Below are 24,670 nucleotides of genomic sequence, written 5' to 3' on the forward strand. Positions count from 1 at the left end.
CCATCTTCCTACATGGGTATTTATATATATTCTTATTTTTTCACGAAAGTACGATCCCGATACAGTTACCTAGATTGGCTTTGATAGGTACTTTAGCCAGAGAGCTAACATGTGAGTAGTTGTTTCTGTTGGACTGACAGGTGCGCCTAACCTCCCCACAGAGAAAGGTTTAGCATATATTTCCGTACTTTACTTGAGTTATTTACACTTCCGGCTTACAGTGAATCTACAGTGTAGCATGTTCTCTGTCAGTCTCAGTCAACACTACATCCTGCGGTAGACATCAGGAGGACACAGAGGACTTACCTCAAAATGTCTGCGAGCAGAAGGTTGCTTTACTTAGTGAAGCACAGAAACTTATTGACTCACGTCCGGAGAAATGTGACAACATGGTCTCCTGTTGGAGCTGCGTTCAATGCCAAAACTCAGAGGAAGCTGAACCTGTTCGAGAAAAGCGTGGTTTGTATCTGTCTTTAATGTTTCAACACTGCAGCATTAATGGATACAGCCTTAATGAATTAATGTTATCACAGCCTGGTTAAAAACGTGTGTGTGTGTGTGTGTCTATCTGTCTGTGTGTGTGTGTCTATCTGTCTGTCTGTCTGTCTCTCTGTGTGTGACCTCTGGCTGCAGGGTTTGTTTGGAGTACCAGAGCTGAGCTGTCCTGCAGGCTTCCAGGTGGCCACAAAGACAGCTCTCAAAAGCACAGAGAGTCTGGTGAAAAACGCTTGTTCCTGTCCTCCGGGGGTCGAGACAGTCGAGTCCTTTGACCGGCTCTCTGACGGTTTGTGTAAAGTGGCCGATCTGGTGAGTCCAACTCCCAAAGTGTCCTAAAACCTTCTATTGTAGCCGTCCAAAGATCCAACCAAGCTATCATCATTTAATGGACACGGCACACCCCAGGCTACCCAGCAGCATCACTGTGGAGCAGTGTGATGACGAAAACACAACACAAAATAGAATCACAAACCATCGGTAAAATATGCACCAACTGCAATTTATTGTATTGATTACACATCATACAAAGGATTCTTCTACAGTGTCGCCCACAGGACATTAACTTAAAGTCAGAGTGGAGACAGCAGTATTATGATCTGATCCACGTGGGCTGCAGGGGTGATATAATAGGATGCTTGTGATGCATCACTGTGCTCTCTGCTGCTACTGCAGAGTTGCAAGTAAACTGTGGTTTTTATTCCTACAACAGGCAGACTTTGTAAAAGTGGCACATCCAGATCCAGCATTTCGCGAGGCTGCAGAGAGGACCTGCGTAGAGATCGGAACGGTTGTGGAGAAGTAAGAGGCGCCTTCACAAGATTCACTCAGATAAACACCACAGCACGTGCCGCTTATTATCAAAACGAGAAGCTGCTCCATTCTACTGCTCAGATAAAGTGAGATAAAGCTGTTCAGGCTCACTGCTTGTACGTTTCAGGCTGAACACTAATGTCGAGCTATGCAAGAGTCTAAAGAAACTGCTGGAAGACCCAGACGTTGTAGCTCAGCTGGACGCTGATACAAGGTATGTTGTTAACTCTGTGTGTGAAGTAAACTGCTGTGGATGTAGGATATTGTTTGTCTCTTTCCATAGTTCTATCAGTATCTAATAATGATAACATCCTGTCCAATGATGGTAAGTTATTGATGTTCTTCTGCCTCTGTAGGCGAGTGGCAGAGTTGTTCATGTTTGACTTTGAAATCAGTGGAATTCACCTGGATGGCAAACAGGTGAGACAGTCGTAATAATAACATGTGAGAACTTATTGCTAATGCATCATTGAATACACCTCCCCCCTTTACAGTGTAACGTGTTTGCTGAACTCGCTGCTGTTTTCTCTGCAGAGGAAAGAGGCAGTTTCCCTTCACGTGAAGCTGCTGGATCTAAACAATGAGTTTCTAGTCGGCTCTCACCTGCCCAACAGAATTGCGAGGTCTGCAATTCCCGAACATCTACAACTGCACTTTGGAAGCGAAGGAAGTTTTATCCAAATTGGTGGATTACATGCAGATACCCCTGATGACTTGGTATGTACTGGTTTTGGTTTTTCGGTCTGGGTCACTGTAACATTTCTTCGTTTTGCTCAGCAGGTGGCAGCATTGCCTTGGGACAGATGATTGGACTGGACGCAAGAGCAGGTTGAAAGTTACAGTGGGCTATTCTACCCTGATTAGTAATCAGATAGATTATCTCTGAGAACGCTAAAAAAAGTGCTCCTGAAAGCATTTTTGTTAATCAAATATTGGCTCCAGCCTCTTGTCGGCCTTTGCTAAGCACTAAGCAGTTCTGAAAAGCTTCTGAATACACTCTTTCTCAAAATGACTAACTTTAATGATTTAAGTATTTAATATTATTATAATATTTCTCTTACTTTCTGATCGTTCTGATATACAGTTATAAGAACAGACTGTTTCTGTTATAATCTATCTAATATCTATAACCTTAATATCACGTTACTAATTAGTTCTCTCTCATGATCTGAAGTAGAGAACAGTTTGATACATAAGCAAAGTCAGAGTGTAGTCTAAGTCGCATTAAAAAGGACACTTTTACACCCACCAGAACATAATAATCTGACAATGCAGGTTAGGATATATTAACAACTCTTGTATACATCTGATTGTCCAAAGAACTCTCACTCATTAGCAAATTGTATGTCGCTTTTTAAATACCAGGCCGTATCTGTCCTCACTTTCACTTGCAGGTGCGAGAAATCGCCTACAGGATTTACCTCTATCCCAATGCAGACCTGATGGAATGTCTGGAAGAGCTGCTGAAATGCAGATACCAGCTGGCCAAACTGGTGGGCTACGAGTCCTACGGGCACAGAGCGCTAAAGGGAACGATGGCCAAAACACCAGGTTAAAGCGGCGCTTCGATTCAGCACCAACACGGTTATGATCAGTCGGTGCTGTAGCTGTATGGTTGCATGGTGGAGAGATTATGCAGAATAAATTGCTAAGCATTTGCAGTAATTGCTAATAATTAAGAGGTTTAACACATGCTACGGAAATGATTTCTTTCAAAGCCGCTCTTTCTGTGCCTCTTGGCAACAAGTCGCAGATCATTTTACGTGCTGCCATTTATTTTTTTATTGCCCTTTGCAGAGACGGTGATGAGCTTTTTGCAGTTGTTGACAGACAAGCTGTCAGACAGGTACAGTCTACTCTTATAAGTTTGTTTTTTTTGACTCAGCCATTTAACAGCATGACGCTCAAGAGTCCATATTTACTGAAATGTTTGACCCACAGATTTATTCACTCTCATGAGCGGTAGTGCTTTGATTAGTTCTTGTCATGTTTCCACTCTTGATTCGCACTCAGAAGGCCACGGGCAGTTTGTGTTGTTTGCATGTTCTTCCTATTTTTATGCAAGTGAACACCATGTGCTCGGGATTCCTTCAAAATAGTCTAAAAATACCCGGAGACTCGAAAACAGCCACAGGTATAAATGTGAGCCTGTTAGCCTGGTAATCTGTCCGTGTTTTTACCTCACAGAACAGCCAAAGACTTCAAGATGATGAAAGACATGAAGAAGAAACTCAACCCTCGCAATTCTGTGAGTGATACTCTTTACATGCGAGGATATTTTTCATGAATACACAACGTAAAGCGTATCCTAATACTAGCATTTCATCCCATGCAAATAAAGTACTCTGGTAATATGTTCTAGGAGCTCATGCCATGGGATCATCCATACCTCAGCGGCGTCTTGCGTGCTGAAAGGTGAGCAGTTGCCGTCTTATGAAACCTACTTTTCAGCCTGCTGTAATTCGAGAAAGTCATCTCGATCATTTTCTTTGTGACGGTTTTAGATGTTTGTAATTTCATATTCCACCAAGATGTAAGTCGTTGCTGGGTCCCAGCTCATCCTCAGGTGTCAGGTGTTACAAAAGGTGGGAGGGGAGAAGCATGGGAGTTGTCTAGGTTCTCTCTAACAACCCTTCTAATTCAGGGCAATGTGATCTGGTGTGATTAACCTCTCCTGCTTCAGCACATTGTTTTTCTGTTTTAGAGCTTGTAGCATTTTGTGTTTAGCCCTGAATCCCAGTGTGTTTTAGGCCCAGCATCACTTGTGGTCCTCCATTCAGCACTGACAGTGAGTTCCAGTGCATTTTGCAGCCCCTTAGACATTTGACACATGGCTAAGATAATTGCCCCCATACGTAGGAACGGCACGTTTCACTCCTATTTCTCTGGCTGTGGTGTGTTGTCGTGATGTGCTGTGTGTTCTGTTGGTGTCTATTGAAGCTGCAGTGTTTACAGTGGCTGACAGAGGAATATAAAGGTAAAGAAATAAGTTGGATGGGCTGAAAACACACAAAAGTATGAATTAAGAAAAAAGAAAGTGAATAACAAAATGAATTTAAATTGAAAGTGGCATGAACTTCAAACACATGTTACCACAGTGCTGCCCACTGCATACAAATAATTCAAAGGAACAGGTTATTTTATTATTAAAATAAAAATGAATAAATGTATTTAAAAGTTCAGGTTCATGTTTTTACAAAAGAAAAATGTATATATTGAATATTTCGCCCTTTTTTTAAAAAACATTTGTCTCTCAATGGATTGAGTGGAGAGATGACAGGACATTAAGGAGGAGAGAGAGATGGGGAAAGACCTGAATAAGAGGTCCCCAGTTCGCTGAGGTTCATGATCTGCACCACCAGGGCGCCCTGTTACTGAAACTCATTCCTATTCATTTAAACAGTGATCATCTTTAACTTGCTCAAGCTGGCTAATTCTTTAGCTGTTATTAGTCCGATTGAGCGTCTCCAACTTCTTACAGATATCTGTCTTTAATGAACTGCACTTTTCCTTCCCAGCACTCACCAGAGACGTATAACACGACGGGCCAAACACTGGAGAAGTTTTAAGTCAATCTTTAAAGCAGACACTATAGATCCCTCACTTGTCCTTTGAATTTAAGCAGCCACCACATCTGTGAGTGTATGTGTGTGTGAGTGCGTGTTACCATGAGTTAGCAACTGTTCCCAGGGCAGTGAGGAGGAGGAGGAGGAGGAGGATCTGTTGGCTTGTCCTCGTCTCTCTCATGCTACCACAAATTTCTAGTCCGCCCCTGTTTGTGGTTTGAGGCTCTGCTAGTTGGCAGGAGATCGCTAAAGAAGTTTAGGATGCAGTCTGATTGCATTAAAAAAGTGTTTTCCCCAGAGCTGCTTCTGTTTTATGCTCCACACAAGTTCTCACACACACACACACACAGAGCCCAAAGCTGTTAATCTCTCTCACAAACACACTAGTCACTATGTCATGCCTTTTCTCTCAATCACTCACTCAATCATTTTTTCTTTATCTCTGCTTCTCCATTAGCAACCATTTGAACTGGAAAGAGTTCAAACCATACTGAAATGAGGCACAGATTGTGTGTGTGTGTGTGTGTGTGTGTCAGAGAGAGAGAGAGAGAGAGAGAGAGAGAGCAAGCGGGTAGCTGTACTCAGCAGCAGTCTGTTCTTCATCACTGATAATAATACACTAGATGCGGCGTTGAAGCTAAACAAGCGTTTTGCTTTGGTGCTCTTGATCTGAAGTGCCTTATAGCAGCAAGAATGCCTCCATTTTAAGCGTGGGTGGCCTCAGGACAGGAACAGCCCTCCCCTCGCCCTGAGCTCTGGCAGTCTTTGTGGCTTTGTCTCACCATTTGATAACGGTCAGGGGATTTTTAGCCCGACTGCTCACTGGCCTGCAACACAACATTTACAGAAATAATGTGCTCAATTTCAAACAGGGTGGTCATTGTCGTGCCTCAGAATGGAGTATGTGTGCATTAGGTCTGAAATAAGAAAGGCCTTTTGGGGCCTTCAGTCTCCATCTGGTTGTGTTTTAAATTGTTTGACAGTCTACCCATTCACCTCCAGATAAGGGGTAATCTTGAGTCATATGGAGATCGGACCACTTCCACTGAGAGACAAAGCACATTCTGTATTACCTGTCATTCAAAATGGCTTTTTCCTTCATTCTTTTGCTCTGGTTTATGTTTTACTCACGGCAGGTACAACATAGAGCCCAGTCTGTACAGTCCGTATTTGTCTCTGGGCGCCTGTATGGAGGGGTTGAACAACCTCTTCTCTCAGCTGTACGGTGTGTCCCTCATGTCCGAACACCCCAGCGCAGGAGAGGTGTGGAGCGAGGACGTCCGCAAACTGGTAAATCACACTCGACAGCGCCACAGGTCTGGGATTGTGTCGGTTCTTTGTGCTAATGGGGCCTCTTTCGGATATGTTACAAGATGAGTCTGTTTATGTTGTCCTGCGTTTAGCCAAAAACACTTTTCTCCCATGTGTTTTAAATACTGTATGTGTGTTTAATGTGTGTTTATGTCCGTGTGTGTTCCCAGGCTGTGGTACATGAGACTGAGGGATTACTGGGATATATCTATTGTGACTTTTTCCACCGGCAAGATAAACCTCATCAGGTGTGCATACACACACTCTTGAAGAACTGATCATTAGGAGGCAGGAAAGTGAAAACGAACTTGCAATCAGTGACTAAAGATGCATCTTCATCTACGCTGCCAGTCTCACCTGGTGTCTCTGACTCCATCTCCCCCCCCCCAGGACTGCCACTTCACCATCCGCGGCGGCCGCTGGTGCCAGGAAACGGGTCAGTACCAGCTTCCGGTCGTGGTGCTGATGCTGAGTCTGCCCCATCCCACCAAGAGCGCCCCCACCCTGCTCACCCCGGGCATGATGGAGAACCTCTTCCACGAGATGGGACACGCCATGCACTCCATGCTGGGCCGCACCCGCTACCAGCATGTGACAGGTGAGGCGTGAGAGCACACACTGAACAGACTGGTTGACATAATGGACGGAGGATTGTTCACATTTCAGTAGGTGTCATTCACTTGGCAGGTAATAAAAACCTACAAATGTGGGAGGCGATCGATGTTTGACATTTTATGAGCTCAGCATCTTGAAATGATGGCTACGCCGCTCCCAAATGTCATGAGGTAGAATTATGTTGTTAGATACGCAGCTGTAGGTTATTCATTACAGTGTGGCAAATTGAAAATGGAGGGTAAATCGGATTAAGCACACGCCCCAAGGAGAGCTTTAGATTATCCTTGGCTACTGAAGCAGTAATTTGATACCGTTTCACTTGTCAGATAATATTGATGGATATCTTCTTTGGTAATCCTAGATCCCAAAAGTATTTATTTTACACAAATAATAGTATCCAGTGACATGGACACCATGTTTACACCTGCTAAAGCTCACGGTAGTTGCATTATGAGTAACTTAATACTATCTTTTTCACTTCTCTAAATATCTTTTCATAGCAGATACTGTGTTTGATTTGACATTTGAAGATCTGTGAGGCAGTCGAAATGACGTACACTATTTGCAGCCTAAAGGCACGCATTGTTATATTAGCTAAATAGCCAATTCTGCTCTGGTTATTCTCTTTTGTGCGGATACAAAGCGCTGATTTTCTAATTGCACCACAAATCGCTTGAGTTATTATCGTTGCACCGTCCTCACAAGAAAGAGGATTGAGCGAAGCCATACCTTTCTCTCCTGTAGGAACCAGATGTGCGACTGACTTTGCCGAGGTCCCCTCAATCCTCATGGAGTACTTTGCCACTGACTACAGAGTCATCAGCCAGTTTGCGCGCCATTACGAAACTGGACAGGTACACAAAATATCCCTCAGGATATCGCACCAAAAAACACATTTCCCAATACATCGTAAATATAGTACCACCCTCATGTTTTACTGTAGCTGTGATGTTGTAGGTTATGATTTTGAAACATCAGCTGGCGCCTTTTGTATGATGCCAGATATTCACATGCTTTTTCTGTCTGTGCCGTTGTCCGCTCAGCCTCTGCCTGAGAGCATGGTGGCTCGCCTGTGCGAGTCGAAGAAGGTGTGCGGAGCTGCAGACACCCAGCTGCAGGTACAATGTCCAACCTCACACGCATCACTTACAGTTACATCTAAAGGTATGTTTCACGAGCCTCCAGTCCTTGCAGGAAGAAGGCAGAAATGTGACTTATGAACATCTAACAGCATCTGATTGGTTGGAGGAGCTTCTTCCGCCCGGTGTTCGTGGAAGTGGTGCTGATATCTGACTTGCCAGATATTGTTCGTCCAACTATTAAATCATATTACCTTTTTTTTCCCCTGTGGAAGGATCCTGTTTCTTTTAATTATCTGTTTTTTAGTGGGTTTAACAAACGGGGATGGCACAGTCCAAAACTAAAACTAAGTTCAGCTGAGACACTCATTAAAGAGTTACTTGAACATAACTGATGGTAATTTTAGACATTTTAAAAAAAGAACTAGAAATGCCCAGACTGTATTTATTTTCTTTGTATATGCAGGACTCATTCAGTAGGAGCTGTGTGTTTCTTATTTTTCCTGGGCAGATTTTCTATGCCGTCTTGGACCAGATCTACCACGGCAAACCTCAGAACCGCTCCACCACAGACATCCTGAAAGAGATGCAGCACAAATTCTACGGCTTGCCTTATACGTCCAATACGGTACATTCCCCACTGTCTTTGTGCGATTTAACACACCGCCTTTGACTTAATTTCTTCAAAGTAGCTTGTCTGTTTAATATTATATCTTCAGATCGATTACAGTCTTTGAGGTTGATGATAATCTGCGGGAAGTTCTGTGCACGATTCCTAAAAGACTCCCTCCTCTCACTGCTCAGGCGATCCCAGCACAGAAACAACACACGCTTGAATGAGGAGGCTTTGAGCTTTCCGCTCTCCTTTTCCCTTCTCCTTCTCTTTCCTTCCTCCTTTTCTCTCCGGTTTTATATCTTTTACCCAGGCACAGCAGCGTTTAAGGGATTAAAGCCTTTTTTTGAAGCCCTCCTAAAATAACAAAGCAGAGGTATACTTCGAATGAGATCTCCCTTGGGGAAATATTTGAAACTCTTCCTCCCGGTACTTTAATGAAAAAAGCTCTCTATTTCTCTCACTTTTGCAGCTGTGGGCGAGGGGATGAGGCCAGGAGGGAGAAGGGAATCAAAAACACAGTCATAATTTAGTCAGGAATGGCCTTCATAGAGCATTTACCCTGGGCTATAATTATGTGGGGTGCCATCAGGAATAGAGATTACAGAACTGCTGTATATTCTCCCAAACTTCTGCGTTTCTCCTCTCACTCTTCTGCTTGTGCCGCGCTTTGTAGCTCCCTCTCCAGAGATTGCGGTTTATGTTATATAGTTTCCCACTGTCGCAGTCGTTCCTCTTCAGCTTTAAAAACCACACTGAAAGCTCTAACAGGCACTCTCCCTCCGTGTGCACAGTTAACCACAGCAGGATCGTTTCCCTCATTTGAACCGAGGATGATTGCTCCGCTTAAGTTTCTCGAATTGGATCGTCGCTGGATCAGAGCAAGTGAAAACAGATTTGTTTAGTTCCTTTCGATGACAGACTTGTACTTAAACTTGGTTCTTTTTCAAATTCGCCCTCTGTGTCCGCCTCTCTCGCCCTCTCTCTTTTCATGGAAACGCGGCTTAGAAAAGGTTTCCAGAGCAAAGTGAACATTTGAGTGGCTAATAGGTTACGGAGAGCTGCAGATTATAAACATTAGGGTGATACTGACATGTGTATAGTTTATAGAGCAGGGCTATCACTTCCCGCCGCGCGCTGAGAGAGAGGATCAGCTGTGAGTAACACAGACCACATGCTCACCCTTGAGCCGAAGATAATATTTGGAAATAAATGGCAGAAAGCAAGACCTTCTGCTCGCCATGTTGACATTTCTTTAATCTGCGATTCTTGGCTCGAATGCTTCAGGGCCAGTGTTTTTAACGCGCACTCAAGCACATATAAGCCACACTCTTCTGTAAAAATGTGACGTTGCACCTCAGCACAGCGTAACCAAACACCACAAGTTGAGTTTAGAAAGGCCAAAAAAAAAGAAAAAAGTCTTTTATCTCACTTACAAGAGGAGCAGAGTAAAAAGGCTGCGCTGACTTTGTCTCCTTTGTATGTAAGGATCAAAAGGATATCTCGCTGGCATGTCAGCCACTTGCACTCGCTCACAAAAGTCGACATTAATCATTTGTTGGGAGGCAGAAGAATTGGAAACAAAGAGGAAGTCTGAAAATCATTTTCGTGGCACGTTGTGACGAGTGTTTAAAGCGTCTCATCAAAAGCCTCAGACGGCAAACCAAACAGCTCCTCAATAGCCGCGTATTTGTTTCCAGAATATCAGCGGCCATAAACCACATAAGAAATACAGTGGAGTCAAAGAGGCTTCAAATGAAAGGCTGGCTCCCCAACTAGATTTCCAACTTAAATTAAACAACAAAAAAGCACAAACAGTTGTGTGTTTTCTTTTCCTTTTTCGTTCAATATATCAATTAACTTTGTTTTTATGCATTAGACGAGTTTGTGACCATTTTTCATTGTCAATGTGTTCTGATATTTTCCTTTAATACGACTATGAATGATTTCCAAACAGCTAAAACAGACTTCTGACCTACATGACCCGAGGCGCTGTAACACCGCGGCGTTCAGCTGACAAAGCAAACTCACTCGGCTTTAGCTCGCCCGCGGTTTTCTGAGCCACGACGCCTCTCAGCAGTGCGATTCACTCTTATTAAAGTCACTGCAGCCCCGAAGAGTCTCGTCAGGTCGACCCCGTGGAGCTCAAACCTTTTTAAACGCTGCTGGATCACAGATCAGATCAGACCACAGAACTGTCGCTCACACCGCGGTGAAGATGAGCGGCCCCCGTTTTAAGCTCTCAAACAGCTGTTTCAGAGTTAATTATACTTTGTCATCCCGCTATTGCAAAGATATTTATTTGCCATCGAAGTGTAAAATACATTATTTTTTAAAGTTTTGGCAGGTATATTTTAGTGAAGCCGTTTTTAAATTAGTTCAGTTAGTCCACTTTGCAGTATTTTAATGTAGCTTCATTACAAGGACTTAAACAGATTTAACATGGATAAAATATAGGTGATGATTTCAGCTATTATTTCACAGTACTCCCCAACAGTATAATCCAAAGCTGATGAAACAGACTTTTTATACATTTTTATCATTAATATAATTTCTTAAATAGATATTCTCCTTAAAAGATTAAGTTTTGGGCTGCAGGGATTAAAGTGACTTTGCTTTACCAAGGACAATAAAACATACCGGGTTTTTCTCTGTGTACAAACACAGCACATCATTTCTCCACATCATTCAGACAATTATTTAACTCACGGGTGGAGTGTAAATCATTAAGATGTTAAAAGTTATTATTTGTCTCATGTGGGGGCGGAAGGAGGCGTCTGCAGTCTGTTACGGTTTTGTTAACTATGGCAGCTGCTGTCTTTTCTAAATGGCTAAATGTTTGAGTGTTTGCCAGCTGAATTCCCCCCAGAGTCCCCGTTTGCAGAGATCATAAAAGAGGTCGTCTTTATAGATATGGACAGGGGCCCCCTCAGGCAACTGCACGCAGAGCAAAAAGAGGAGAAGGGGGCTTTCTACCATTTAGGAATTTCCATGTTTTGTCCTTTTAAGAAGGAGCTGGCAGGTTGTGATTTAATGATTTGTTACAGAGGATTGTTGGAGGAAAGGTGTGTTTATCCCACCAATGAATTACATCAATGAAGATAATAGAAGCAGCTTAAAAGATGACAAAGTGTACAGTTAATGATTTTTTTCCCATTACTATCCACTTCAGTTTAGTTGTTCAGTGTTGAAACTGAAACCGACAAAAGGCTGAAGCTTATAAATGTAAGGCTTTTTGTTTAGATTAATTTTATACACTTTCAGTCTCAGGCGCCGTTTTAGTGCCTTGGCGAAGGCGCTGGGATAGTCGGCCCCCGTCAAGCAGCAGCTTCTCTCAACAGGTTTTATGAGCTGGAACATTTAAGCCTTTTAAGGCCGTGATGTCCTCTCTCTGCCACACCGCTCCCTCATGAGACACAACCTGTGATATTTTGCCAAAATTAATTCATAGTATTCAAGTGTAAATTGCTTTAAATTTCTTTATTTGTGAGCCAGAATCTTGCTGAGTTTGTTCTGTCACGTCCCGCCTGCCGAAGTAGAACCTGTCGACGGATAGATTATTTTAAGGTACCCTGTGTTTTCACTCAGGAGAAGGTGAAAATGTTGGCTTCACTTTTTTTAATTTCCTCCATAGGCATGGCAGCTGAGGTTCAGCCACCTGATTGGCTACGGGGCCAAGTACTACTCCTACCTCATGTCCCGTGCTGTGGCCTCGATGGTGTGGAAACAGTGCTTCGTTCAGGATCCTTTAAACAGGTGAGACAGCTGCTTTAAAGTTACACATTCAGCAGCAAACCGTCTAATTGAGCAGAGAAATCGAAGATGAAGTGCTCGGGTTTGCTCTAGCAAAAAAAGCAAAAATCCTCAACTTCATGTCAACTTCATTTGTCTTTTTATACAATGAATTGAAGCTAATTCTGCTTTTCATAGCAAGTAAACACATATACACTACTCAGTGTAGTGTTAGAGATATTCGACTTTCAGGTGAAATTTATGGAAAATGTAAAAAGTGAATGCTACAGTGATATTATATCATGAAAGTAGGACATTTAAGTAGAAGCATTCAATGGTAATTTCTTCTTTTTACACAATTTATTGAAAGAAAAGCTAACAACACTGGTGGGTATACCACAACAAAAAATTTTCAGTGTCTCAATAAATTGGGATGTAGCCAAAGGACGTCCACTCCTCTCCTTTCTGTGACTCTTCCAGTCTCTGTATCACTGTTACAACCTCCTGATGACACTCTGTGACCCTCTAAGCTCAGTGAACACCTCCGTCTGAGGACTTCCTGTTTGAAGCCTCCAGTGTTGAGGTGCTGCTGATCAATTGTTAGGTGTCGTCTTGGTCTCATGATGTCAGAATGTGAACAGCACGATGAGGAGGACTGTTTAAATACCAATTCTAACTGAAGCAGGAAATGTATTGGTGGATTCATGGATCAAACCTGTTGTGAATGTTTCTGTTAAGCTTCTTGTTAGAGAACAGCAACTTGTGCAAAAAGTACTGAAACACTGAACAGTTGGACATGTGCATTCAAAAGTTTAGAGAAGGTCATTAAGTTCACCTGGAAAGGTTAGAATGCATTTTAGGTTCATCCTGAAATTTCACCTGAAAGCCGAATATCCCTAACTTTTTGTGAGTAGTGTATAGTGTTTATTTGGATCCAGTTTCATGGAGAGGCTCAGTGCCAAAACGGAAATGACATGGGTGTGTGGCAGCCTCTTACACAGGGGAAGTTTCTATGTAATAAATGTTACAAGTGGCTTTGCTTGTGTGCAAAACTAAAACAGAAATACTTTATGCATGTGTTTATCCAAAATGGAAGCACAGGCGGTAGAGAAGACATGGTATACATTTAATTTTCATGTTGCTACTTTGTCAAATATTCAAACCTTTCTCACCATTTTTGGGGGTTTGGAGGTAGAATAATGAAACAAGTAAGGGAAATGTAATTTCTTCCTCCTCCATACTTCATAATTCCTCCATACTATATTCTGGCTCATGTAAGTATCCCCAAATGTCTTCCGCCTACTACAGTCTGTAATTTAAACAACAGCCCTAAAGCCGCCAGTAGTCTGATGCCTTCCGGCAGCAGAAGAGCAGGGAACTCTGCAACGTGGAGGAAAGTTAAACAATTGCATATACTGTCCACAGTGTAAAGATCCAGTGAAACTCAGTAAAGTTCCCCTTGAAAAGCTTAAAAAAGTTCAGAAATGTTAACTAATCACTCATTCAGCACAGCTCAAACAGTGTTGACTGTCTCAGAGTTGATGGTGACAGCGTTACAGAAACGAATGAAAGCCACAGCGTAAATCTGTTTAGTGTTTAGAGCGCAGAGACAGATGCCTCCTGACAGGCCGCCTTCCCTGGATACAGTTTAAGCCTCTGCCGCCTGACATTGAACATGACATTAATATGAAACTCACTCCGACTTGGCAGCTGTCTGCTGTAATTCACAGCCACTCATTAGCATCCACAGCACCAGGCCCTGCCTTTATCGTAAGTGCTCGCCCCTGGACAAAGCACCAAGGCTTTGTTTTGAAAATCGACCGTGCCTCCGTCGAGTCGAGCCCTGCGGCGTTCTCCGTCTGCCTCTCTGTCTTCCCGTCTTCCCTTTGCCTCTGAGATTGTTTGAGTTCCACCTGCAGTTGTCAGATCTCTGTTTCCTGTCACCTGTCTGTTGTGAACAGGCAGCTTAGCAGACTTGGCCCTGGGCTCCCAGTGGCTGTGGCAGTGGTGGAGGGGTTGACAGGGGAGAATACAGGTGTCTGTAACCTTATCTCTCGCTCCTCTGTGTTTGTCTTTGCCTTTGCTCTCTTTCTCATTATCAGGGAGATGGGTGAGCGTTACCGTCGGGAGATGCTGGCCCAGGGAGGAGCCAAGGAGCCCATGCTGATGGTTGAAGGTAATTTACCCCCCCAAATGCTGAAAGAATCTTCTCACATTTACCCATAAAAGTCAATGAAGCACGTTATTTTACTACTAGTTCATTTCAAAATGCTTGTCACTCCTCGGCCTCAGGTCCTCCTCCACTATTTTTGAGCTCTCAGCTGACCTTTTGCCCCCATAGCCTTCAGGCAGCAGTCGTCCCACCTCGTACAGGACACCCCCTTTTGGCTGATTTTGTTGTTTTGTACCACGGTCTAACAGCTTTAGGGAGTTGAGCTTCAGTTTAGCAATTGAAGTGTCAGTCTGTTAGCTTCCAGTAGCACCGGTAAAAAAAAGGTTGTGTATAATTACTGTAACGTAATGCTGCTGAATTTGTTTGGACACGCTGGACAGCCTGGAGGGTCAACTGCTCTTGAATTTATTTTGTTCTCAGTCTTCTCCTGTCATTAGGCAGAAAACACCCTTGACAAACAATTTCAGTTGGGAAAGTGGAAAAAGAAAATGTGGATAATGAACAAATCAGGAGAAGAACTAAAGAAATTGCATAATAAATAACAAAAGAATGAATGAATGGAAATAGACACCATTGTTGCATATTTCAAGTACCAAATCTGAACCCCGTTTCTCATCATACATAGTAAAGATGCGTACACAATTCAAAAAGCAAGTAGCAAAACTAAAAGAGGGGACAAAATTTGACATTATCACTTAATTTAGTTACTGTCATCTTGTCAGCTGCACGTTGATAGTATATTGTTAAACCCCATGCATCTGCTTATTCATATAAAATTATCAACTGCTGGGCACAGTTAAGAGAAAGCGGGGAATTCCATTCAGACAAACCATAAAGTTAGATACGTTATTGTCCAGGTTGATAATGGGAAGGAAGGATCGTCTATCATCTGTTGATAGCAGTAATTTGGAGCAGCTCGGTATTTATATATTGAGTGAGACTGACAGGGTTTCTTGATGTCCATTACAGGCTGTGTTGAAGATCACCTGAGGGGAAATTTAGTCCTAACTTGTTGAGTTTGTCCTCAGCAGCTGTGAGTCCATTAGTCAGGTTGTAGTTTTTTTTTTTCAGGCGTCCACAGCTGCTGCTGTTATGGTTGAGCCCGCTCTGTGCCCGAGCTCCCACAATGGCACTTATTTACCAGTTCAACACACCTCCCAAGGTTTCTTATCTTTGTTTACATGAGAGACACAGCCATGCCTGCTGTGGTAGGCCGCTGTCATATAAATCGTCGAGTCAGCTCCCTCTGGCAGCCGTGCTAGACCAACCCTTTTTCTGAGGTACCTTATGTTATCTGCTTCAAAAAATATGAACTAAATAGCATTATGCATTAATGCTGCTTTTTTTTCAGCACAGACGATATCCAGAAGACAGATGTGGATGATTATGGGTTAGAGCTTTTAAAACTGTTGACTCTGCAGGGCTGAAAAGACAGACTGGGGCATTTCACTGTGCGTTTAACCACTTCAGGTCCGCTGCATTTGTCAGGCATGCTAGTGGTGCAGCTCTGGAGATGGAAGCCTGGCGTGATTGCCATGAACTTTGCTTTGTTTTTTGACATTCGTGTTCTCCTCAGGATTAACTGTAATCATTTTGGCCATCGTCTGACCTTTCACTTAGTGCCATCATCAGGTCAAACTTTCAGTTTGTCCCATACTTTGGTATTTATTATGACTAATGCCTGTACAGCTAATGACATCATATCAATCTCAGTTGTACATTGTGTTTAGTGCTAATTGTTAGCATGATAACATGCTAGAAATGCTAAACATTTCCTGCTGAAATCCGGTTTATGAAGTTGTCATCATGAGCATGTTTACGTGCCAACACTGGCATTTAGTGCAAAGCACCGCTGTGCATAAATCCAGCCTCATGGAGCTGCTAGTATTTGGCCTGTAAACACTTTCATTTTTTAAACAATCATATCATCTTTTTCCATTCCATCAGTTCCAATTAGCATCTTCATATCACCATGATGCCTGCAAAACTAATGGCATCATACTTTATGTTTAGTGCCAGCAGATTAGCAAATGTTAGCATGCTAAAGAGCTAAACTAAGATGGTGAACATGCTGCATGCAACATCAGCATGTTAACATAGTCATTGCGAGCATGTTTGTATGCAAATATTAGCATTCACCTCAAAGCACCGCTGTGCCCAATTACAGCCTCACAGAGCTGCTAGCATGGCTGTAGACACTTAGCCTTGTTTGGCTACATTCTGGAGCGTTTTTCTCTAAGTTTCTGACAATCAATTTGTATTTAATCAGGTATGACATTTTAGCAGAAGCTGCAGTTAATAAATGCTTGACGGGCAAAAACAACTACTTCTCCCTGTTGCCCTTTTCTTTTCATTTTCCCATCGCTCCCTCCTTCTCCTCCCCTTGCTGATCAGTCGCTGTGGCATGTCTGGACAGGACAACAGCGGAGGAGGTGAGAGGACAGAGACGGAGAGGGAGCGTAGTAATATCAGGTGACATTTGGGAGTGTACTGTAAATCTCTCCCTCAGGGTCACCTCCTCCCGCCTCCATCGGATTGTCCCTCTGGCAGCCCCAACCAGGGCTGCGCCTACCCTCTGAAATTACAACCACCAGCCGATCAGATCCTCGTTATTATATCTACTGACCAATTAACTGTTGTTGAACTGACAATATTTGCTTTTATGGCTCCCTTTGAAGTGAGTGCTACTCTAATTATAGGCCACGGCCTTGTGTGCGGGATAGTTATCAGGGTCATATTGATCCCTCTGGCTGTCTCTCCCAGCCACAAGTCTTTGTAGAAGCCTCACGACTGTAAAAATGTCTGCTTCAGGAATAATACTGCCAAAATAATTTCATTTTAATTTTTACAGTAAATGGAGATCAGTTTTCAGTCCACGTTCACTCTGTGCATCTGCATTTATGATAATCTGGAACACATTTCTTTTTTTTTTTTTCTCCAGCCCATGCCTGGAGAAATGCTCAAACTAATGTAAAACATCCCCATATTTTGAAAGGACACTCATCCAGCCACCTCACCATTTTGATGGCTACACGTGTCCTCATAATTTACCTGAACATCGTGAAGGCCCTAAAACTGCACCAGTGCATGTGCTGAAACATTTAGCTTTTCACCGCTGTTCGCTGCCGGGTTTAGAGGTTCATATAGCAACCGTCTGGAATTCCTATTGGGAAATGGAAAAAGATTTTAAAACGAATAAGAAGGTTCCTTTTATGTCTAAGGGAGTATTTAGACTAGAGGAGAGCAGAGGAGTCGAGGAACGACACAGAATCCAGATCCAACCCATTATACATAATCCTTTCAAACAAAGGTCCTTGTAAATGGAGGTGGGTGGAGGTAACGTTTCCCCTGTTATCCCCTTCGGCGAGGTGGTAGAGGGGGCACAAGGGCACTCAGGGAACCGGAGCAGGCCCAGCAAGGCTAATCAGAGGCCGGCCTTTATCTGCATGGCTCTCTGCCTGCTTCTGGATGTTTCCCAGGAAAGACGGTGTTGAAATGTAAACCCGGGCATTAAATCCAGGGCAGCAGCATCAGGACTGAGTGAGTGAGTGAGTGAGTGAGTGAGTGAGTCAGAGAAAAAGTGAGCGTGCACGAGCTGAGAAAGGGAAGTAGAGAGTGAAAGGTGATCGACTGACTGCACTGAACCTCGGCTCCGGCTACAGAGAGGGCTTTCATGACCCAGACTGTTCCCATAGCCCCGACTGCCGACCACAGAAAATGGATCTACCCGGGCTCAGCAGCAGAGTCCCAGGACCCCGTTAGCTCTTTGTCCGGAAGCAGCTTGACTGAACAGTCCTTATGACTGCTTACATAGCCACTAATAAAAAGAGCTCGGTGGTCTGTACAGCCCCACAGCACTTTTATGGCAGTGATGTATAGCTCTGTCTGAACGGGAGCAAAGGACTGGATACACTTCACAGCTCAGCTATAAAGCTGCATACATCATTTATAACCCTTATTTAAAAACAGAGATGATTTGTGACAAGAATTATCTTTCAGTGCTCCATAAAGCACAGGTAAAGAGGGAAGTGTCTTGTCCTTGATTTACTGATAATACTTTGCCTTTTGATGACCACAACAAGAAAAAACAAGCAGTAAAAGCCCTGAAACATGAATTTGAAATAAATGTGAGTTTCTAAATAGGCTGATAGTTTGATGTGTCTCTCTGGGCCTGACAAGTGTTCACGAATTAAAGTTTTGACCTGATGATGGCGCTAGGTGTGAAGTTGAGGGATCAGTAAAGTCTGTGGGATTCATCCTCTGGGGACCATGAATGTCAACATTTCTTGGAAATACTTACAAAAACAAAAACTATTTGCATAAACATTTCCAAAAATACTGTTTTATAATAAATACTATACGGTGAACACATTAGGTTGTGCATTTTAATACAGATGAACGTAATCAGGTTTAGGTGGGAAAATGTTTATCCTCAATAACACTGCAGGTTTTTCCTCTTTTCCTTTTTTCTTTTGTGGAGGCACCTACTGAACAAAGAGCTTCCCAGTGCACTGTTTGTCATCACCCTTGTCTTGCTTGCTTTCTGGGCCCGTCTTAAGTGCTGTTTGTAGAAAAAGCTTCCTCGACTTCAAAGGCGTAATTACAGAGGCAGTGAGCCGAAGGTTTGCCTTCAGGTTTGACAGAGGTAACTGCTTTTCACACGATGACACGTTTCGAATGGCTGCGAGCAGCGGCTGTACCGCCACTGCAGAGGCCCAGAAATGTGTTTTTGAAATGTGTGATCGTAAACCTTTAAGTGGTTCGCGCGTATGCATCTTGATTCATTCACACACAGGGAATATACTGAGGCAACAAGGCTCAGGTTACTGTATGCTGCAGTTTGTTCCTGTTTTTAAATGCACAAACGTAGCACACTGCTGCTGCTGCAAGTGGATGTAATTGGTTTAGAAAGCCACCGATTAAAATAATGAAAGAACAGCACAGCTATGCGCACAGGAGTGGGATCAATAGCTCTTCCAATTGGGTGAAGACACTTTCTATTCTACGATTAGTGCAGAACACAATTAGAAACATTTGAATAAAACCCACACTCAAAAATTTCCCCCAAAAAAGGGCACACTCATTTCTTTATCTGTTCTTAGAAGAATGTAGGTCATCAGACAGTTTACTCCCATTTTCTTTATCTGTGACAGAAAAAGAAAAACTCTTTCTAGGCAGTAACTCAGATGCAGGCTGGGCTGCAATTTTGTAACTATTCTACTGAATTCTTGTCCCCAGAGCTGTCATTACGGAGGCTCAGAGCTGTTAGCCAGCCACAAAGGTCTTCATCTGACCCGATACCCATCGCCCACCACCCTTTAAGTAAATAAAGGATTCTGCTCATGCTGTGTATGTTCTCTTCTGAGAGATAAAGCTGTTTACTTGAAAGATCGTAGTTTAACTTCGAATGTGAGTGCAAGCACAGAAAAATGTGAGGGCGGATTTTTAGTTGCAGCTTGTTGTGGCGATCAAGGGGGCGTCAACACACTTAACCACCCGCTGCCATTTACGTGTTAGTAGTTAGTAGTAATTTTGGGATCAGAGCAGGTGGAGTTAATGGAAAAGCCAAGAGCGCTGTTCAAGTACACAGTCAATTTAAAATGAGCTTCCATTTCTCAATCTATGAGAAGCTGAAGGTGAAGAAGAGGGTCCTGCGATCAGAAAGTTCCCACATCAGCTTGGAAAAACTGTCCAGGGATAGAGAACGAGTAGTGCACTTTCCTCCCCCGACAAGTGCTCCTGAAGTACCCTTGAGCAAGGTACTCAACTGCCGATAGCTCCAGCGAGATTGTTCAGCGGCCCGAATGTGTGCAAGTACAAAGCAGGGTTTGGCTTAAAAAGTGCAGTCTAAATTAGTTTGTCTGAGGATGCAGTCGTTAAGAAAGATAGATACTTTGTTCGTTATGTTTCTTTTAACACCTGCTGCTGTACCCAGACAGTCGGCCAACTTGGCCAGCGCTCCAGGCCCTGAGATGACTGTAACGGGTAGAAGCCTTGTTCCACAATGGCTGTGTCAGCGGCATTATGAATGGAAATGGAAACTCTTAAATACGAGATGACTCACATGGCAAAGCCTCTGTCCTAAGGCTCTCCTCACAATGGACACAAAGCAGAGCCTATGTTTAGTTTGGCTCTGCCTTTCCTTGCCGCGCAGACAGAAGTCGGCGCACAGCTCTGCCCACTGTAACGCTCTCAGGCGTGCAGGGAGACTGGTACAGTATCTGCACCGCAGAGGTAAACCACAAGTGGCTGGAACTACTTCTCATCAAAGCAGTCCCACTGAGCTCTGTGGATTATCCAGTGCGTGTGGAAAAGCACGCTGCTTTTGAATTATTTGATGTGATTGTGTGAAGCTGTGAGCCCCACAAATACAATTCCATTGTGTTGAGATGCAGGCAGGAATCTAAAAGCCCTGACAAATAAAACTGACAGTGTCTGCCTTGAATTTGGGTGATCTGACCCTTTAAACACACACTGCTGTGTGTTAAGTTAACCCTCTGTGGACCGCACAGCCACGTTATTCACTTGTGTGCCGCAGCTTCAAATCTTCTTTACCCCGCCGGTCTGTTTTGTCTGACTCTGCTCCACCTTCTTGTGTGTATCTATAACGGCAGCTTCTCAGATCAGATACTCCTCCGCGGTGTTGTTATGACTTTGAGGTTATCTGTGTGTTCCTGTCTAACTCTCCCAGGGATCCGGGCTGAGAAAAGACTCACTCCTCACTGCTCATTGTTGTGCTTCTCTTCATACGCTGTCGGTGGCTGTGTGAGACCCCAGGTGCTGACACCGCGAGCTGCTGGTGATGAGAAGCTGGCGAGGGCGCTATTGTTTAGCTGACGAGCTCCTTTCAGGATCACACCTCGTTTTCCATCTCCTGCTTTGTGCACTCTCTCTCTCTCTCTCTCTTCTTCCCGTCCTCGTCCTCTCAGGGCCTCTCTCATCACGTTGACTTTGCTTGTTTAACACACTAACCTGTAGCAGTGAGTGCTCTAGACGTTAGATCTCCCTGTGGATACACAATCAGGAAATTACATCTGTCAGAGAAAGTGTTATGGAGAGTTCAAATCAGTAGCAGGGTAAAAAGTGAGAAAGTGTTGCGACATAACGTGCGTGTACATGTGCGCTTGTGTGTTACACTTACACTGGTGTAGTGACTTGTGAGGTGACCTCCCTTTCCGTCTGACCCTGGCCCTCCCACCTGTGTGCGGAGCTGAAATGACGATATTCACGCAAGGATCAGTAAAATATATCATCAACATGTTCCTGTTCTCTCAGTTGTGACAAATAATGCATGCATGAAGCCTCTTAGATTAATATTCATAGTAGATTAGCAAATAGAGAAAATGTGTGTGAGTTGTGAGCATGTTAGCATTTAGCTGCCTCAGTGCAGCCGCACAGAGCTGCTAAGATGGCTGTTGTTGTGTGGATATGGATGAATTAAAACTGAATGGACTGAGATGACCTGTGCGGTAGTCCTCCCCCCCCCCGCACTGCGATGGTATCTTGGAATGAATTCAGGATTGAAATGACGGTACATGAGCCCTTTTCTGTTACAGGTCTGTAATGTTTCTGTGCAGCACCAGCTCTTTAGCAGTGACTTGATAAGCTCGCCTCATTAATGCCTATTAAAGCGGCTTGAGCTTTTCATAGCATTTCAGTTTCCACTTTAAAGGGGAATCAGCTGTCATAGACGTCAGCAGTGGTTAGAGCAAAAGCCTCCTGCAGCTCTTCAAGAAGAGCTATCAGCTATTACATTTATGCTCGCAATCACGGCTTTCATGTGGCTGCTGTGTTCCGAGGGATCCAGGGGCCTTGCGGTCGTGGGACCCCCTGCGTGTTGGTATCATCTTGTAGCCGAGGGGCAGGGTGCAGCCAGTGGGTAAGAGGAGATGATAATCCCTCCTCTGGTGCTCTCATGCGAGGTACTTCAGTGCAGGCCAAGTCAAACCTGCATCAGCTTCTACCTGCGGAGCTAGTCAGCAAGGCTCCCCTGTGTGTGTGTGTGTGTGTGTGTGTGTGTGTGTGTGTGTGTGTGTGTGTGTGTGTGTGTGTGTGTGTGTGTGTGTGTGTGTGTGTGTGTGTGTGTGTGTGTGTGTGTGTGTGTGTTCGACAGTCCGTATCTCGTTGTGTGTCCAGGATCTCTGTGTGAAACTCTTTGCGTCTCCACTCATGCGTGCCCGTGTGCAGGCATGCTCGTGTTTGAGTGTATGTGTGTGTGCACGCTGGAGGTGACCCATGCAGAAAAGTGGGGGGGAGGAGGGGGAGAGCGGCTATTTACATTGGCAGCTACACAAGGGGAAATGAACTGACTTCAAAGCGGGCGTGCAGCAGAATTGTAAAGCGAGCAAGGGAGTCCTCCACGCATGAGCTGGCAGACAGGCTCTCAAAACACAGACACACATTCCCAGGGCCTGCTCGCCGGCCGCACTGTCATATTTGCTCTACAGCACTAGTCACAGTGTGGCGTAACGGGAGTGTGTGTAGGAGTGTGTGAGCTCAGAATCACCCCTATCGAACGCTGTAGTTTTGTTAAAGGCAGAAACAGAAGATTGGGAGAACGTCATTGGTGTTTGTTTTTTTTACTACATGCAGTGTGAGGCCTGTTATACGTATCCACAAAGCTCTCTTATCTGAGACGCTGTTTACACTGCTTTTAAGTATAGAGAGAATGTGTGCGAGGGTGCAGGTCAGAAAAAATGACTGGATGTGGTTTTGTTTCCTAAAATGTCCTTGTACTTTCACTGTAAAATACACTAATGAGACTGACTGCACACATCAAATTACAAGATCCAAATGTTCAAAATAAAACCATCCTTAAAATGAAATTATACCAGTCATGATGACATTACAGAAAAACTGGAAATAGGTGAAGTCAAAAGGAGCCAGTCTGTATCCGTGCACTTCATTGGATTTTAGCTTAATTTGGGCTAAAAGTAGCACTTCAGGGGATTTCTTTGTGCACTCATCTTACATTTTCCAAACATCTCTGCAGTAATGCAAAACAGAAAACCAGCTTGTCCCGGTGCCTTACCGGATACACTGGACACACGCACTAAAACCGGCCGCTTCTTGTGTTTCTGTGCGACAGGGATGCTGCAGAGGCGGCCCACCATCGAGGACTTGGTGGACGCGCTGGTGTCCGAGCTCAACCCGAACTTCGAGACCTTCATCATGGACTCTGAAGGCTGAAGATGCTTCTGGCGACACAGAGACGGACTTGAACCTTCACAGAGCAAAAAAAAAAAAAAAAGGCCACTGGTGATGCGCACGCAGGCCGGGCCGTGACATGGCAGCAGGATGCACGCTCATTATTCTCTTTACTCTTAACTCTGTCTGTGAAGGAAGTGATGCCAAACATTTTATACATCGTTGGTCTCTCTTAAAGTCACATTGACTTATTTGATATATTTTGTTGATTCTTCTGTCATTTTTTTCCCCTATTATCAGCACTGAAGATTAGAATTAACAGAAAAATACTCTATAATGTAACATATTCCTATAAATTCCACTGAGTTCATATTTTATTTGCCTTTAGTCTCATTCATTTATTCCACAAATCGTTAAATATCAATTGTCAGCTCACACACGAGCAGAACATTGTTTTTTCCTGATTAAATCAGCATGAGGAAGAATACTTAATCTGCTCTTCCTGTCATGTGGTCATTGTTTAGGCTTTAAATTAATTCCGCTCCATCTGTTTTGTCTGTCAGGAGTTGTGAGGGGGAAGGAGGAGGAGTGTTTGGTGCTATGGAGATAAAGAGAGAAAAACAGCACTTTGTTTTAATGAATTTTCAGTCAGTAATTGATATCTGGGTTGTCTTGGCTGTTGTAGATTAGTGTACAATTATACATTTGTTGCATTGTTGTGGAAACTTAGTATTTAGTATTTTTTACATTGCTACTCAAACTAGGTTTCCTTTTTTTCCCACATTTACTTAGACGCTCCTGAGCATACAGTGGGCTCCACAAAGCAGCTTCATCAAATGCAGAACAGCTGCTCCCTGTAACAATGTCCTTGCTTGCCTCGCTCAGATATGACACCCTGACATGGCTACTGAGGGTGTGAACACGCCATCACAGGGAGACTGAGCGAGCTGGGTGGGTCTAATCACACTGTGGTTTCACTGTCTGGGTATGAAGTTTCTCCAGCACGACTATTCTGTCATATCAGATGTTTTTTAACCTCTGTGATCTAATTCCAGTTGAACCTGAGGCAAATTCTATCTGCAGACTCTTCCGATGAATTTAGAGACGATGTAAGTAAAAGGGGTTC

General features: G+C 43.7%; 1 protein-coding gene across 1 annotated transcript; it reads left to right on the plus strand.

Annotated features, from left to right (window-relative positions):
* Window positions 1-110: 110 nt before the first annotated feature.
* Window positions 111-24,127, plus strand: LOC139199802 (mitochondrial intermediate peptidase-like). Its single transcript, XM_070828968.1, has 19 exons — window positions 111-459; window positions 634-807; window positions 1,208-1,296; window positions 1,436-1,522; window positions 1,665-1,728; window positions 1,843-2,025; window positions 2,703-2,859; window positions 3,106-3,154; window positions 3,496-3,556; window positions 3,671-3,723; window positions 6,011-6,164; window positions 6,356-6,433; window positions 6,576-6,783; window positions 7,545-7,654; window positions 7,844-7,918; window positions 8,391-8,507; window positions 12,127-12,248; window positions 14,327-14,400; window positions 23,486-24,127. The coding sequence occupies exons 1-19, from the start codon at window positions 313-315 to the stop codon at window positions 23,584-23,586; spliced, it is 2,103 nt and encodes a 700-aa protein (XP_070685069.1). The 5' UTR covers window positions 111-312; the 3' UTR covers window positions 23,587-24,127.
* The last annotated feature ends 543 nt before the right edge of the window (window positions 24,128-24,670 follow it).

The sequence above is a fragment of the Pempheris klunzingeri genome, chromosome 4 (genome assembly GCF_042242105.1).
Source record: "Pempheris klunzingeri isolate RE-2024b chromosome 4, fPemKlu1.hap1, whole genome shotgun sequence".
NCBI lineage: Eukaryota > Metazoa > Chordata > Actinopteri > Acropomatiformes > Pempheridae > Pempheris > Pempheris klunzingeri.